At 43.8% G+C, this 17,245-nt stretch overlaps 1 protein-coding gene across 1 annotated transcript in view; it reads right to left on the reverse strand.

Annotated features, from left to right (window-relative positions):
* Positions 1 to 8,099, reverse strand: part of LOC112908574 (uncharacterized) — a 41,667-nt gene extending 33,568 nt beyond the window's left edge. The window contains exons 1-3 of the mRNA XM_072760175.1: positions 7,923 to 8,099; positions 4,638 to 4,776; positions 1,926 to 2,291 (exon numbers count right to left, since the gene is read on the reverse strand). Coding sequence (XP_072616276.1) covers positions 1,926 to 2,291; positions 4,638 to 4,776; positions 7,923 to 8,099 — 682 coding nt within the window. The remainder of the gene's footprint in view (positions 1 to 1,925; positions 2,292 to 4,637; positions 4,777 to 7,922) is intronic.
* Positions 8,100 to 17,245: the final 9,146 nt, after the last annotated feature.

Below are 17,245 nucleotides of genomic sequence, written 5' to 3' on the forward strand. Positions count from 1 at the left end.
AAAAATAAACATTGTAGCTTTGAAAAAAAAAAAAAGCGGAACTGTTCTCCAATTAAAGCTGTAAACGTGTACTACGCTGTTTCCTTGTTGGATTTTGTTCTCTGCTGCTACTGTAAAAACAAAATGAGTGGTCCTGCTCAGGTTCCAATGATGTCCCCAAATGGTTCTGTGCCTCCTATTTATGTGCCTCCTGGATATGCCCCACAGATTTTATTTATTTGACAGAAAGCATGCGAGCACAAGCAGGGAGAATGGCAGAGAAAGGGAGAAGCAAACTCCCCAAAACTCCCCACTGAGCAGGGAGCCCAATGCGGGGCTCAATCCCCAGGACCCTGGGACCACGACCTGAGCTGAAGGCAGATGTTTAACGGACTGAGCCACCCAGGCGCCCCTATAGTCATCATTATTGATATAATTTTATGTACTCACTAAGTAAAGTAAGACTGGATTCTAGCATTTTAATATCACTGTCAAGATAACCCCCATTTTCTAGCATACACAATTTCTAGTGTTAGAAAATACTTAAGAACCAGGTTCTCTTAAGATAAGCACTTAATAATTGTCTAAAACTTGACACATAAGGAAACATAATTGTCTTAGCAAATCTAAAGCTGGGAATTGAGCCAAATGTTAAGACAAATAGATGACTATAATAAAAGTATAGGTTGTATTTGGCTCAGCATGAACCAAATAGCACAAATACTAAATGCATGAATATCTATCATCTGTGGTCTTCTTTTAGACTTTTATGTACATCTCCCCTTGTAGCAGTGATCACCAATGAGGTGTCAAATTATATATTTGCCATATTATTGTGTAATAAAGTGCATCCTAATAGGATTCAGCAAATTTATGCATTCTAAAAAGTTAGGTCAGGCAAGCAAGGATGGCAGAAATAAAAATCCAGTGTTGGGATTGTTTAGCTCTATCACTGAGAAAATAATATGTACCTATGAGCATATTGGGGCAGAAAAGTTAAGGTTCCCAAAGATAGACAGGTCTTAATTTAAGATTCAGATCATGATTTAATGAAAGTACCTTTAGGACAAACATAAGAAATCATGATTACCCTAGGATATAACAACCTTCAAATTTGTAATGTTTATATCAGTGGCGTACCCCTATTAAGTTTAGAAGCACTGCAGATATTAACCCATCATTAACTCATACGTATATTTTAATTTCATTTTTAAGAGCAACATTAGACAAGGACAAGGTATCAGTAACTTTAGGAGTGGTTGGTTCTGTTTTTCTTGTTTTAGATTTGTAAAAGCCAAACCTTCTGTTAGTATTAAAGTTGCTAGTACTGTATTGTAAATAACAACAACAACAACAACAACAACAACAACAACAAACATTGTATAGGGACAGCTGCTACCTTAAAAAATTTTTTAAAAAAAGGAAGTAAAATTCACTTTAGGATCATTTTTAATTAGTAATCCAAGGTATCTGAAGCTATTTCAAGCATGCAATCAATATAGAGATTATTAATGAGATATTTAACTTTCAATTTGTAATGTTCAAAATAATGGTTTGTATGTTACATAAGCAGCCATTTCAGCTTGGACTAGCATAAAGCTACATTTCAAGTGCAGAGTATCCACCTGTGGCTAGTGGCTAGTGGCTAGTGGCTACTACACTGAGCAGCACAGTTTCTGTTCCAAATACTTCAGAAACACTGCTCCTGACAATCTGTAGAAAAGTCCCTCCAGGCTGGACAGCTCCCTGGGTCTGAGCGACACTGAGCACCAGGGGCTCCTTAGCCTCCAGGGCTCCACCTGCTGAGGGGGTGCCCGCCAGAGTCTGGTTGCCGAGGGCTGACCCCAGAACAACTCCAGAAACCCAGAGGCTGTGGAAGGTGCCAGGCCTGAAGGGCCCGGAGTCAGTGACCTTTTTGCGCGGGGGACCAGGGCAGAGTGAGTGGCTGTGTGCTTTCCAGGCAGCACAGTAGTACATGCCCTCATCGCTCTTCTCCAGCTTCAGCACCAACAGGGTACAGCTGTAGCCATCCTTGACCTCTATGGCGGTGACTTTGTCTGCTTCCAGGACCGAATCCCACTGCACATCTGATTGGAACATGGCCAGGTGGAGGCGCCTCTGGAGCCCTTTTCCTTCCTGGTAGCGGTACCAGTGGATATAGCTGGCCTTGACATTGGCTGTGCACAGCAGGGAGGCTGAGCTTTTCTCATGTGCCATGACTACAGCAGGCTGCTCCAGCCTGGTCTCAGCATGGCCACCTGTAAGGGGGACAGCTGTGAGGTGGTGGCAGGAGCCTGAAGGTGCCCACGCACCTGCAGCAGGGAGGGAGTCAAGACTTATGGGGAAACGAGAGTGCACAGGATGGTAAGGGGACACAGAATGATTCTTCCTCCCACCTGGTGGAGAGAAGCCAAGGGGGACCTCATAGCTGCACCTGCTGGGAGGATACTGCCTGGGTGGGTGACAGAGGGCAGGTTAGAGTCTGAGCCTCCGCTTCACTGAGGCACCTGAAGGTACTGGTGAGAGAGAGGCTTGAGGTAGGGATGGGGAGGGGCTAGAGGGTAGGGTAGGCACAGGTCTGATCACAAGGGGTGGGACGGTCAGGGCCCTGAAAAACACTGAGGAATGTTGATGCAAAGAGATCACCAGTGATAACAGGATTCTTTGATTGGACATAGACTACACCTGAGCACCATATTAATTATTTTCTGCTCATTGTTTGATTAAATCCTGAAAATTACCTTGTGGGATAAATATTGCTATCCACCATTCAGAAATGGGAATAGCTCACATTTTATAACTCTTCCAAGGTTGAATGCTTACAGAGAATTAGGTGGTGATGTTAGCCAGATCTGACTGGACACAAATCTCAAGCATCAAATGGCCATTTGGTACTAACAGAGTGATGGGTATGCATCCTGCTCAGGAAGCAGGGACAAGCACAGAGCAGAGATCCGTGCTGAAAAGACAGTAGTCCACGCCCCCACCACCCCAAGCGAGCATTGGAGTATTTCTCCTAAAGGGTTCATCAGAAGATTTAAATGCCCTAACAAAAAACATTATAGCTGTATAGTCTTGGGCAAGCTGTTTCTCCTCCTTTCCCTCTTATGTCAAAAGGGACCTCATTAGGTTGCAGGCAGAGTAAGCAGGGAACGTGAGCAAAGCACGTAGGGTGTTCCAGATGCATAGAAAATGCTCAAGAAATGTTGGGGAATGGTGTTCACCTCAAAATTGGGCTGATTGCAGTAAGGTAATTTATAGGGTCCTCATAGAGTAGAATTTCAGAAAATATTACAGTCTTGGAAAATGTGTATGTGTGTGTGTGTGTGTGTGTGTGTGTGTGTGTGTGTGCAGCCAGAGGAAGAAGCATGCATCGAGCCTGAGGGCAGTGCAGACCAGGGGGCGGGATCAGGTCTTGTAGTTCCAGTGTCAGATCCTCAGAAATGGTAAAGGCAGGGCCTCAGGAGGGGTCAGCTAAAAAAACTTTCTGACATGAAAATTCAATTCAGTCAAGGTAGTATTTACCTTCAACTGAAATGAACATTAATTTTTAGTTGTACCCAGTATACTAGGGCCTCCTGGGTGTAGTTATGGTAATTAGTAATGCTAGTTATAGCTTGTGAGCCTGGGGAGAGAAGGCATTGAGGATAGTCAGAAAGTGAACTTGGCTGGGGAAGGAAGGTTGGGTCCTTCTCAACCACTATCAGACCCAGCTCCTGAGCTCCTCCTCTTGGTGAAAACTGAAAGGAAGACATACTGAGCCATAACCAACATTCAAGGCTCAAGTGTCCCAAAATGCAGGCTTTGGGGTTGTACTGAGTTGGTGGGGTGTTGACTAGAATATTCTGCTAAAAGAATATTTTAGAGCCATCATTCAGGCCCTCAGCAGGTGTCTAGGGTAGCAGTGCCAAAGTGGTAAGTGGAAAAGAAAGTGCCAGTGGGGTTGACATCTGCACAGAAAATGACAGTTGGAAAGAGTCTGAATATAGAAGGTGAGCTATGTGGGTGGTGAGAAATTGGGTAACAACTTTCTTTCTAGTTTTCTAGATTTCTACCAATAAGAAAATCTTACATATGAAGGGATAATCCACAATGATCTATATTTTTATGAGAATAAATTTAATTTACTTCATCAGCCTTTTTTGTTTTTAGGCAATTATTGTTTTTATGCAAACAACTGCTGGCCATGACTAGCCTTCAGTGTGTAGTGAAGTCTACCTAAACTCCCAAATACTCTCCTGGGTGTCTCAAATGACAAAAGTAAAACCATTTAATCTGTAGACTTGATGTCCCTTATTAAAATAAGAACAATCCATGGATTGGGGAGCTCAGGGCCTCACAAGCAGTGGAGCACTCTTCTTCAAGGATTCAGGGCAACAGGGAATATCATAGAGCCTTAGAAGCAGCCCAGGGGAACAGGCAGGATGGCCTGGGAGGTCAGGGATTTCCTCAAAAGGCTGGCAGGTCAGTCAGGAATGAGGAGAGAGAATCTGGATTAGGCTGATTGGCTGGGGTTGTAGATCTGGTCTTATGTAGAACAGGGGAATCATTACAGATCCTTGGTGTCTGGGGCCTGGCTGGCTGGGATAGACAGTTTCTGGTCAAGGGCAGCATTTACAGGGACAGGAGAGTATCTAAGTTTTAGTTTGCTTACTCACCACCCCAGAGTGTAGAGGGTGCATCCTGGATCTGGAAATGCATTTCAACAGGTAACAATTGTTTTCCTTTCCTCTGCTTCTCTTCCTGCTGTGGTGCAGCTGTGCTTTTCTCCAAGTGACACTGAAAGGTTATATTTTTCTAAGAGAGACACACATTTAAAAAGTAATAGGAGAAAACTCTTGAGCATCATAGAAAGAGTAGCCGAGGCTTCCCCCCAACTACCGTCATGTGGAGAGTGGAAGGTTCTGAGCAAGACCCCGTGGTCCCCAGGAGGAGAGAAATCAGGTGGCTGTGGAGGGAGCAGTACTTCCTGTCCTCCCAAGTCATCCTGCTGCTGCCATGAATACAACTGTTCTGATGGCCCCAAACCTCAGCCCAAAGGGAGAAGCAGGTGGATCAGAGCAGAAGCTTGGACCTTTTCATTTAACCTCTGAGAGGCTGGCCTGCTTTCCCTGACCTGCAACAGCTCCCTTCTGACCATGGGAGAGTATGAGATCTTATCCAGTTTTACTTCTTCACTAGGTCACAGGAAATAAATTGGATTTCCACGTGATGTCGACTCTTAGTGAACTGGCCAGGCCCAGAAACCCCAAAATAGGAAAGCCACTGATATATTTTGATGAAAGGACTGCATACAATATTTTTCTTTTATCTTCAGTTTATACCTTTATAACACTTTGTGCTGATAAAAAAAAAAACTGTTGAAAAATAATTTCTTTTTGTTAGACAAGTAACCCCATGTTTAAAACCAAGGCCCGGGGATCCCTGGGTGGCTCAGTGGTTTAGCGCCTGCCTTCAGCCCAGGGCGTGATCCTGGAGACCGGGGATGGAGTCCCGCATCGGGCTCCCTGCATGGAGCCTGCTTCTTCCTCTGCCTATGTCTCTGCCTCTCTCTCTCTCTCTCTCTCCTCTGTGTCTTTCATGAATAAATAAATAAAATATTAAAAAATAAAATAAAACCAAGGCCTAAGGGCTATTAACAGAGACTCCACTTTGCCTAAGGAATCATCTGCATCATTGGGCAGCCTTGTTCTTCCAAATTGGGCTCTCCTCTCACCTTCCTGCGCCTGGACCTTTTATATCCTAGACCCCTGCCTCTCTCCTTAGCTTATAAAAGCTGCCTATTCCAAATTCTTGGGAATTTCCATGTCTGTATGGACTCCCCATATGTCTGCCTGTTAAACTTGATTTTCTCCTGTTAATCTGTCTCATATCACTTTGACTCTAAGTCCAGCTAGAAGGACCACAGGGTATAGGAAGATCTTTCCCCAAGAAAAGGAAAGCCTTCCTATCAGAAGCCTCATTGTTCCTCATCTTTAAAGATGAGAAAGCAGCTCCTACAATGCAAGTGACTCATTCAGTATGACAGGACCATGAGCAGCTGAGGCAGGATTAGAGCTCCATCCCCTCTCTACTGTGTGCACCTCTCATTGAGTGGACCTGGCATTTCAAGCTCAGTCACTACATGCAGAAAACCTACCACATGTCAGGCATGAGATCAGGCCCCTTTCAAACATTAATCTCAGTTTATAACCCTTGAAAATAATAAAATCTGTGAGGTACACATGAGTATTCTCAGTCAACAGATAACGACAGGCTTTGGACATTCCTCACCAAGGACGCCTTTAAAAAGGTGAGTTAATGTGATAATCATTGAGCCTGCTTTATTAGAAGGAATTAGAATCAGCAATGTTGGTCCAATTTGGCTATTCTCAGGGTAAATGGATGTGTGTGTGTGTGTGTGCGTGCACATGTGCACATAGCAAACCAGTGTGATACAGTAATTCTGTTCCTCTCAAATCAAAAGTCTGCCTCACACAGGGTTGCGAGAGTTAATGGGAAAAAAGCACAAATACATAATATTTGGGACACAAGTTACAAAACTATATGTTGTTTATCTGAAATTCTTGGAATACAAACCAACTCATAATTAACGGGGCACCTCATACCTGTTAGAATGGCTGTTATTACAAAGTACAAATACCAAGTGTCATCACAGAAGCTGGGAGTGAGGAAGAGCAGGGACGCTGGCTGACCGTCCTGTGCTCAGGGACCCCGTGAGCAGGGGACAGGAGGCTGCCCCAGGAGCAGCTGTGAGAGCAGACTATCCCAGGCAAGCTCTCTGTCTCCACCATGAGCCAGGGATTGGGCCAAATTAATTGCTTTGTAAATAAATATTGCCAGTCTTATGTACGAAGTGATTTGTATAACAATCTTTTCCTCATAATAACATGTCAAGGTAGTTATAACAATCACATTTGACAGATCAGCCTATTGGAATCCTAAGATATTTTAGGGTCATGTAAGTAATGGAGCGTTGATTCAAACCCAAGTCTAACAAATACCAAAACCCACGACACCATCCATTCTCTGTATATATTCTCAACAGACACATATACACCTTTCTATATATAGAAAGAGGGAGGGAGGGAGAGAGACAGAGAGACACACAGAAAGAGATATTCTTCTACTGAATTAATAGATGCTTACCTTTTTGAGACTAATTTTTTTAAAGGTCATAAAGGAAATCATTGATCCCCTAAATAATAACAAATACCTCTTACTAAGTGTCACACACTGTACATGTTGATTCCCTCCCTGCAAGCAGCAAGCAGGTGTCATTCATCCCATTCTGCAGATGAGACAGAGGCTTAGGGAAGTGGAGTCACCCACCTGAGATTGCCCAGCTAGGAAAGACACACGGAGAACTTCCAGTCGGCCAGGCTCTGAGGCCTGTGCCCTACGTAACCTGCCTGGATGTTTGTGATTCAGGGATTAATTTTGTCCTCACTGAGCTGTTGCTTTGAATGCACATTGTGACCTTGTTCCACTCCCCAATTGTTTTCAATAATAAGCTTCAGGCTTGAAAACTACAGTAGTTGGCTTGTTCCTTCTGCTGACTTCTGCCCTCCCCCCCCTCACCGCTGGCCACTGAGGGTCCTATAGGAACAGTCCTCTGGGGTGGAGCCCAGGGAAGTGATGCCTTGTTACTGCAAAGGATCCACTGGAGGAGGGAAGTCTCCAGACCTACCAGGCCAGAAGCCTGCTTTTCCAGGTGTGGACTCAGTATGCTTGGCAGTTTTAGGTAAGGGGCTCCTCCTTGCAGGGCCCCATTTCCCAGCCTCAAATGAGAACACTGATATGTTTGGTGTCCTCTGTACCTGTGAAAACCATAGAGATTTGCTGGTGAATAGTGTACATTTACGTGTATACACATGGCATAGTATTCCTGTCAGCCCATGTGTCTGTCCCTACAGTTCACTGCTCCCCTGTGCTGCTCGTACCACTGCTTGCAGCCACAGCACTAATTCATCCCCCGACAGTGACGGGCACTTGTACTGCTGCCCAGACTGGCTGTCACACCCAGGCTGTCCCCCACCCCTCAAGGCTCTGCTGCTGGGCGTCAGCATTTCCCTGGGAATCTGATCCCCCAGTTCCTGGTCCTGGAAATACACATGCATGTTCTCTATAAACACTGCCCATGCTCTTATCTGACATCCAAGATTTTAGAAATGTGATGGTGACCACACAGGGTCACGTTGTTAAGGAGGTGATGGGCATCTCTCTGATGAGGAGAAAGCTGAGGGTCTCTCTTCATTCCTGGCGTCCATGAAGTGTTTCCCTCAGAGACTAGCTTATCTGTGCCCTTTAGATGCAGCAAGAGGAGGCTGGGTTGCAGAGGCTCAGCATCCAGCGACCAGGCCATCTCTGCTGTCTCTGCCTCCCCTCCTCCCCCCTGTCTTGGCTGTGAGCCCTGGAGTCAGTGTTCACACCACTGTTTCTCAGCTCCTCATCTGCAGAAAGGAAAATCCGCAAAAGTGAGACTGGTACTACATGACACTTAGTGTCAGCTGATAAGCTTAATGATCATCAGAATGTAAAAAATCCTCCTCTCCAGGTAGCTCATTAAGGCTGCTGAGTGTGCATGTGTGCTGTGATTTGCTAAAATACTGTTCCTGCAACTTTGTTGATACTCACAGAGCTTGACACCCCATGTCCCCTGACCCTCGTTCTGTCAGTCAGGCTCCTGCTGGCATCACCCTGATCAGGGGTCATGGTGCTAGGAATCCTAGTTGGGGGTTGGAGGGACTAGGCCCAGGTCCTGTGGGATGATCTCTGGGCTCCCCAACCACTAGGGGGAGCCCCGGCTCTGCATTTCAGGGGTCCCTTCTGTGGGGACAGTGCCTTTGCAGGTTGGACTTTGTGGGGACAAAACTTGGTTTCCCCACACAGTGGCCTGCTAGACCCTGGGAGGAGGGAGAGCACCAGCAGCCAGTGGGGTCGGGAGCCACGGAGAAGCCCATGTTGGCCCAGTGTCGGTTCAAGGGCTGGGGACAGAGTGATGTGGGCAGAGCTGTTCCAGGGATTGGGAGCTTCTGGCTCAGACAGGGATCTTTGGGAGCAGGTTCCTCCCAATGTAAAAGGTCTAATGCAAATGATGTTGGATGATGTGTCTGTCAGCTGACGACAGCAGTGACCAGTGCCCTTTACTCCCAGAGCAATCCTGTCACAGGTACAGACTCCCACATTTTCTAGATGGAAGAGCCTGGAAGTCATGATCTGACACACTTGGCGGGGTTAAGGGGACATCGGGGCTCAAAAGCTCAGCCCTCCCTTCCTCTCGTCCCTCCCTCTGCTCTCAGAACACTGAGCAGACATGGAGCACAGCAGGCATGGAGACAGGAAAGTAACTGAGACCTGGTCTTGCTGTGGGACCTGTAGTGAGACCAGAGTGTAAAATAAATGTCCCCAAGGGCCACAGAGACGTGCCCTCTGCATCTCAGAAGACAGGCAGACCAGGGGTAGGGGCTGGATGTTCTCTGATGACCTGTCATGCCCTCACCTGACCATCCTCCAGGACCTCCTGTGTGAGGATGGAGCTCTGTCTACCTGGTTGCTGGTGATGGAGACCAGAGCCTCCCTGGATACCCGCCCTTTCTTGGGGGCTCCCATCCCATCTCTCACTGGACCATGTCCACCCTCTGGATTCCTGCCTCCTGTGTCCCATCACTGCCCCACCCCCTGCTTCTCCACCATCCACTCAGCATCTCCTGCTTTGGTTTCTGCACCAGCCTCCTGCCTCCTGCTTCAGTCACCCTGTCTCAGCCCCACCAGAGCCCCATGTGAAATAGGACACTAGCCTTGTTCCATTGGTTCCTGAAGCCACTCTTGGACGTAAAAGTCTCATGAATTCTGTTTTAGAGGTGAACAATGGGAGGCACTGAGAGGGAAATCATTTGTGCAAGGTCACTGGAGGAGTAAAAAGAAGAAGTAGAATTTGAACCTGGCTCAGGGCTGTAATCCATGAATACAGCTAATCCATGTGCTGCCATTAGGTATTAATGGAAACGCAGTGTTGATCACATCTTCTCCAGTGCCAACGCCTTCACTTTTGGAATGGATTAAGGAAGTCATGGGTCCTCAGCCTTCCAGAAAGCACCATTTTCACCATCCTAACCCAGTTGTCCAATAACCCAGTACTATGTCCTTGTGTTCAATAGCTTTGCTGAAGGTATTGTGTACCAAAACCCTCAGGCCATTGCTCAGCTTGCTTTTCTATCCTTTCCACTGTTATTACCTCTGCAGCCCTACTGTCCACTCACAGGAGAGAAGGCTTCTCCCACCCCACCCCCATCCCCGGGCTGCTGGGAGGGTTTTCTCTGCATTTCCTTAGGAACCTCTCCCACAGCCCTGTCTTCTGTGCTGGCTCCCTGCCCTCAGCGCTGACGCGGCTGTTCCTACCACGTAGATGGGGACCTGAGTTAGAGACTGCATTATTGTATTCCCAGCATTGAGCTCAGTGAGTAATTGAACTTGCACACACACACACACACACACACACACACACACACGCACGATGGTACAGCAGATTCCAGGCAGAAAGACTCATGTGAGTGATCAGAGACACAGCAGTGGGACCCAGCAAATCAGGGGAACTCCAAGTAACATGATATTCTGGACTCTTGACATTGCATCTAAATGTAGGTTAAACAGGAAAGCATAGAGTTAGATGAAATACAGATGTGAATTTGCAGGAAATTAATTTCTCAGCCAGCAAAACCTCAGAAGTATTAAACTCTGTATACCTCAATATGAGGCTTATTTCATGGAGATTTTTTGTACATCATAGGATTTGTTCTTTGGAAGAAAGTAAGTTCACAGTTTCGTGCATGTTTTTGCATAGCATTTATTTTCTAAGACTAATGAAAGTATCAGGAGTAATATGTTCACTTAACTAGAATTTCAGAGCAGCAGGATAATAATGGGAGGAAAACCTCTGGAGACATCATTGTGAATCAGGTTTACAATTCCAAATCCACTGGCTCTGACTTTTATCCCCACCTAGTGGTGCTGGGAGCATTTCCGTTTCATTGGATTATGGAGCTGAAGTAGGACAAACCTGGTCAGGGTGCTCTGCTGGGAAGCTGCTTTGTTCAAGACAAAATGCACGTGTGTAGTAGGAGAGAAGGAGTGTTCAAGAACTCCTTGCCTTAATGTTGTATCAGAAAGATTCTCTCCTACGTTTTCTTCTAGGAGAGTTTATAGTGTTAGGTCTTCCATTAATTTATGGTCCACAATGAATTAATTTTCACGTATGTAGGAGGTAAGGAGACAAGTTTATTCTTCTGCCTTCAAAACCCACCTGTAGCTGAGCCAGTTGCTGAAAAGACTATCTCATCTTGCACTGAATTAACTCAACACATTCATGAAAACCTGGTTGACCTTAAACATAAGAGATTATTTCTGGATTCTGAGTACTCTTCCATTGTCCTGTGTGCTCTCTTTGCACCAGTAGCACATTGGCTTAATTACATAACTTAATTTTTCTATGAGCTTTGAAATCAGGTACTGTAAAGCCTTGCTTAAAAGGCCTGCCCTGCTGTCCCCAGGACCTCATTTGCCAGTGAGAAAGCTTTCCACACCATCTGCGTGGGGGGCATCATCAGTTTCATCATCCAAGTCAAATTTTGGATGTGCCTCTCCCCACACGGCCTCTGCAGGGTGACCACGTCCATCCCCCAACTTTGTTCTCCTTCAAAATTATTATGTCTATTCTAGGTCTTTTGGGTTTTCATGTTATTTTTAGAGCAAGTTTGTTAATTTGTGCCCACAAAACCTACTACTTTGAATCTTTAATCAGTTTGGTAAGAATTGTCATCTTGGCAATATTGAAGCTTTTAATCCAAGAACATGGATCCTCTCTGCATTTATTTAGATGTTCTTTAATATTCCGTACTGTTTTGTAATTTTCAACATGCAAGATTTGCTCTTCTTGTGTTAAATTAATTCCTAAATGTTTTCTTCTTTGTGGTTCTATTGTAAATGGAATTGTTTCCTAAATTTCATTTTCAAGTAGTTCATGCTAGTATATAGAAATCCAACTGATATTTTGTACATCAAATGTGTACTTTGTGATGATGCTGACTTTGTTTATGAGTCCTTCTTTTGGTTTTGTGTGCACGTAGATTCTCTGGTATTATCTACGTACAGGATCATGTCATGTGGGTGAAGATATTTTTATTTTTCCTTTTAATCTGATAGAGATCTTTACAATTTTTTCTAGTTGCACTGTCTAGAACTTTTAAAACCATGTTTAATAGAAGTGTCAAGAGCAGACATCCTTGTCTTGTCCATGTTCTTTGGGCAAAAGCATTCTGTCTTTCAATATTAAGTATGATGTCAACTATGGTTTTTCACAGATGCCCTTTATTAGGTTGAGGATGTCTGTTTGTATTGAGATTGTTTCTTCTGCCAACTGAAATAGTCTCTTGAAGCCCTCTAGTGAACAGTTCGATTCAGGATAAAACTTTTCTACTCTAGATTTTTTTAAAAAATATATGTTCTGTTTTGTAATTTTGGTATCCTTTATTAGAATATCTATTCTATTTGTTGACATTTTCCCCATATTTTCCATTAATATTTTAAACATGGTTTTTTATATTTATTGGACACAATTGTTATTCAAAGATTCTGTTTGCTAAAGAGAGTATCTACACGTCTCAAGAACAGTTTATATTGAGTTGTAAGGGATTTTTCCCCTAAAAATAGTCTCACTTTTGTGATTCTTTGCCTGTCTTTTTTTTTAAATAAAATACATTTTGTTGAAAATATCTTGTAGCAACTCCAGATTGTGATTTTTCCTCAAAACATTGTTTTCACTTATGTTTTTATGCTGAGAAAATTGCTTGGACTTCATCTGTGATATTATATCCCCTGTAGTATGTGGCTGCTCACCTCTCTGATATTTTCTTTCTCAGTTATTTTATTTTTCAGCCTAGCTTCCTGGGTCCCTGTGTCTACATAGCTTCATGGTCACCAAGATTACTCAGGAATGTGTTCCAGCAACTTGATTAAGACTTCACTTCTGCCAAATGGTTTTGCTGTAGGTATTGGGTAGCACATGCATGTTTTAGGGAATTAGCACATAAACTGCGTGGGCTAAAGTATAAGTCTTCCCAGATTATACTTTTTCTGAGTCTTTTCATGGTTCCTCTGATTATACTAATCACTTCAGGGTCAACCAGCAGTACTTGGCTGGCTTAGACACTTGAGTCTCTGCTAAGCATGCACACAGCTTCAGCTAAACACATGCTTGCTGCAGCCATGACCACAATCTCAGACCAGCAGTGCCCCTGGCCTTCCTGCCTACACACCATGCAGATTGTCAGTTCGCCATCTCATCACTCCCCACCCCAAATTAACTGAGCTCCCTTTCACTGTGTGATTTTGCAGCCAGTCCTCATGCCCTGTCCCATCTCAGAAAATCTTTCATGCCTGTGGAGCTGGGTGTTGGGACGTGGGGGAAAGAATGGGAGTCACAGTAGGCAAGTGTGCTGCTGTTGTTCCCTGGATTTCGCAGCTTTTCAAGGATAAACACTTTTCAGATTGTTACATGCATTTGGACATTTCCCAACCACTGAAATGGTTAGTTTTATTGATGTAGTTCAGTTTTATAGTTGGCATCTATGAGAAGATTTGCTGACTGTAGCGACCAGACTTGCTATCATTCACTTATAAATTGTGCAAAGTATACGTATTATTATGTTTGAATTAAAAATTTGGCTTTAAAAATTTTTGGCTTTAAGGATGTGCAGGTGGCTTATCTCAGGTGATTGAGAGTCTGCCTTTTGCTCAGATCGTGATCCTGGGGTCCAGGGGTCAAGTCCCGCATCAGGCTCCCTGTGGGAAGCCTGCTTCTCCCTCTTCCTATGTCTCTGCCTCTCTTTGTCTCTCATGAATAAATAACTAAAATCTTTTTTAAAAGTTTGGCTTTATTTAGGACTCCCAAATAATTCCAAGACATGTCAGCTCTAGTTTAATAGGCTGGAAAGTGAAGCCTTCCTACAGAGATACCTTTAACTATTTATGTTATCACAAACTTCACCTAACTGTGAGGTTAAGATGTGGGACAACTCTTTTCTCAGGGTTCTCTGCTATTTATCCTCCCATGCAGAGTAGTTCTTGGCTATAATGCAGGCAGACATTCTCAGGAAAAGAAAATGTGCTGTATGAGGTGTATTACCTGACAAGAGGAAAACATCTGTGAGGCAGGCTGCTTTGTGTATGAGGAGGCTCCATCCTTCCCATGCTCCCTTGTCTTCCCATGGCTACTTTTGATATGTTCCTTCCCGAATGGTGAGAATAAATACATGCTTTTGTAAAACTGTGCATAGAACAAAAAGCACCTATCCGTCAAACTCTGTGAGCACATCACTGTTGATAGTTTAATTTGTCTCTTGCTCATTTTTTGTTTGTAAGTTCACATAATTGTGGCCATAAGGTCAATATTATTTATATCCTGTTTTAAAAATTGTACTGTAAAACTAATAAAATCAGTTTGCTGTAGAAAGAAATGATTGGAGTTACCTGGTTTTTTTCTTCTTGTCTTTCTGATTTGCAGATATATATTTATATAAATATATTTATAAATATATGCAATTACCTATATTTATAAATATGGTCCTATGGGAGATACAGTTTTTCATTATATATTTGCTTTTGCTTGATATCATGAACATTTACTGTGCTGTTACACACATATATATATTACATATATATAATTTTAAGTGGATGCAAAATATCTTGTGGAATTATTAAATTAATGTTTTTCTACCCTCAGACATTTAGATGTTTTCCAATTTTAGAGAAAAAAAAATGTACCTAATAGAAAACTAGTATTATTTGGTCAGATATATTTCCTGAAGAAATAACTAAGAATGTTATCACAGAGTCAAATGTGCATTTGTTCAGGTTGGATCAGTTCCATCTATGTTCTGAAAATGGACTAAATGATAGAAGTGCCACCAAGAGGGGTGTGGGAGGCTGAGGCTTAACCAGAAAGGGTTTCTTAAGGTGGAGAAAGGGGTGAGGAGGGTCTGCAGATTCTGGCCTTTGGGAATCAAACCTCAAGAACTCAATGGTGTGGCCACAGTTAGAATATCCTGTCTCAAGAGTGGAGTCACATTTACACCAGGCCCATAGATGATGCCTAAGCTGGATGTGAGTGTATAATTTACCCTGAGAAAGAGCTCTCTCCCACACATGCTGGGCTGAAGCAGTAGCATGGCGCTCATGCTTATGGAGGCCAAGGCTCACCCAGAAGTTGGCTCTAAGCACAGACCAAAAGGAATGGAATCTATGGGCTGTAAAGTCAGACTGTAAAAGCCATAAGCAGCAAACTCAGCAATAGAAGTTTGTTTCCCCAGGAACTGGACAGATCGGGTCCCAGGACTGGGCACCCTCTCTGTACCAAGCTCAGGTGGGGAACTCTTTGTGCTCACATTGCTGAACAGCCATCCTCTGCTCCACTCCCACCACACATTCTCTGATGTGCATCTCTTCTATTAAGCCTTGCTCATTCTGACTCTACAGTCACTTGTCCCTTTAGAGGGACTGGGATCACTCAATCTATGACATCCAATTACACAGTTGAACTCAGGGCCTCTATATTTCTGTGTTCTTGTGAGGAAGATGGACCTGCTGTTGTGACATCTACAGTCTACCTGTGCTAAAAGCTTCATGGGCAAGAGTCTTGTGTCACCCTGCCAACACTGACAAAATGAGACCAAAAGTGGGAGCCTGAGTGAATCATCTGCCGTGGAAAGCACAGAACTTGGGATACCTGGGTGGCTCAGTGGTTGAGTCTTTGGTTCAGGGCATGACCCCGCAGTCCCGGGATTGAGTCCCATGTCGGGCTCCCTGCAAGGAACCTGCTTCTCCCTCTGCCTCGGTCTCTGCCTCTCTCTCTTTGTGTCTCTCATGAATAAATAAATAGTCTTAAAAAAAAAAGAAAGCACAGACCTTGGTGGAACGTCAGGGATCACCTAGTGCTACAAGAAGTGTGTGTGCTGTTTCCTTCAGAACAGTGTCATCGGAGTGGACTGAGGGGGCAGTGTCTCAACAGTCCTGGTAAGAGGATCTTAATTCACATAGCAGATGCTTGAAATGAACTTGATATAAAATAGGGGAACCCTCACCCACAGCCTAAGAGTATGTTTGACAGCATGACCATGCATGTGCAGACCGATATTTTCTTTTCATTAGCTGTGGCCTTTTGGAAGTGAACAAAGTTGGCTGTGGTTTAACTGTCCTTATTTCATCTTACAACACCAGAGCCACCGCTTTCACAGCCCAACCAGTAGAGGCCGGTTTGACTTCAATCATTTTCCGTGAATTAACCACATTTGACAGAGCACGTAGACAAAAAAAAAAAAAAAAAAAAAAAAAAAAAAAGCAAAATAAAGCACCATCGCCACACCAGCAGCCTCCTGTCATTCACGCCATCTTCTGCACCACCATGCTCCTCCACTCTGCATGCCCCAGTGCAGACCAACCCAGGTTGGGTTGAGGACGGAAGGTGCTAAGGAGTTGGAACCACAGGAGACATTGCCTTGGAGCCCCAGCAGGGACATCAGCCTACACAGCTTCAGGTCATTTGCTGCTTTCCCTTCTGTGCCTCCGTGCATTCCACATGCAGAAACAGTTCCAGATCCCTAAGTAGAGGCCCAGACATTTGTCCAAGGAGATCTGAACAAATTTTTGAGAATCAAGGAGAAGACTGAAATTAAATTTCCTCTTCCAGTCTGCTGAGTCTTATGCTGTTTCCACATGGGAAACTCTACTTGGTTTCCAAAAACACTGGTTTCATAGAAATGGAAGCTGATCGTAAATAAGCAAAAAATTCTCCTCAATTTTAAATGAGATGTTGTTTGAATTCTAATATATAAAAGTTATTATTCTAAATGAATTCTTTAGTGAAAATGGAAAAATATACGATCATCTATTTTCTCATCATCTTGCCACACACTGAACATTTTGTTTACATGTAGAAATATACATACACACGTAAATGAGTGTCCTACTTCTTAGTATATGTGCTTGGGCATGTGTGTTATCTATTATTTCTAACTTAGAGCTGCCAACAGTAGATGCTAATGCTGTTGAAGACATACATGTACCCCGTATAATTAGCTCATTTGATCTACACAACTCTAGGAGATAGATCATTGTAATTTTACTTTTCAGAAGAGAAAATTATGTCTTAGAGAGTTCAAATAGTTATAGAACTAAGATTTAAACCCAGGCACTTGGAGTTCAGAGCCCAAAC

The sequence above is a fragment of the Vulpes vulpes genome, chromosome 5, assembly GCF_048418805.1.
Source record: "Vulpes vulpes isolate BD-2025 chromosome 5, VulVul3, whole genome shotgun sequence".
Lineage (NCBI taxonomy): Eukaryota > Metazoa > Chordata > Mammalia > Carnivora > Canidae > Vulpes > Vulpes vulpes.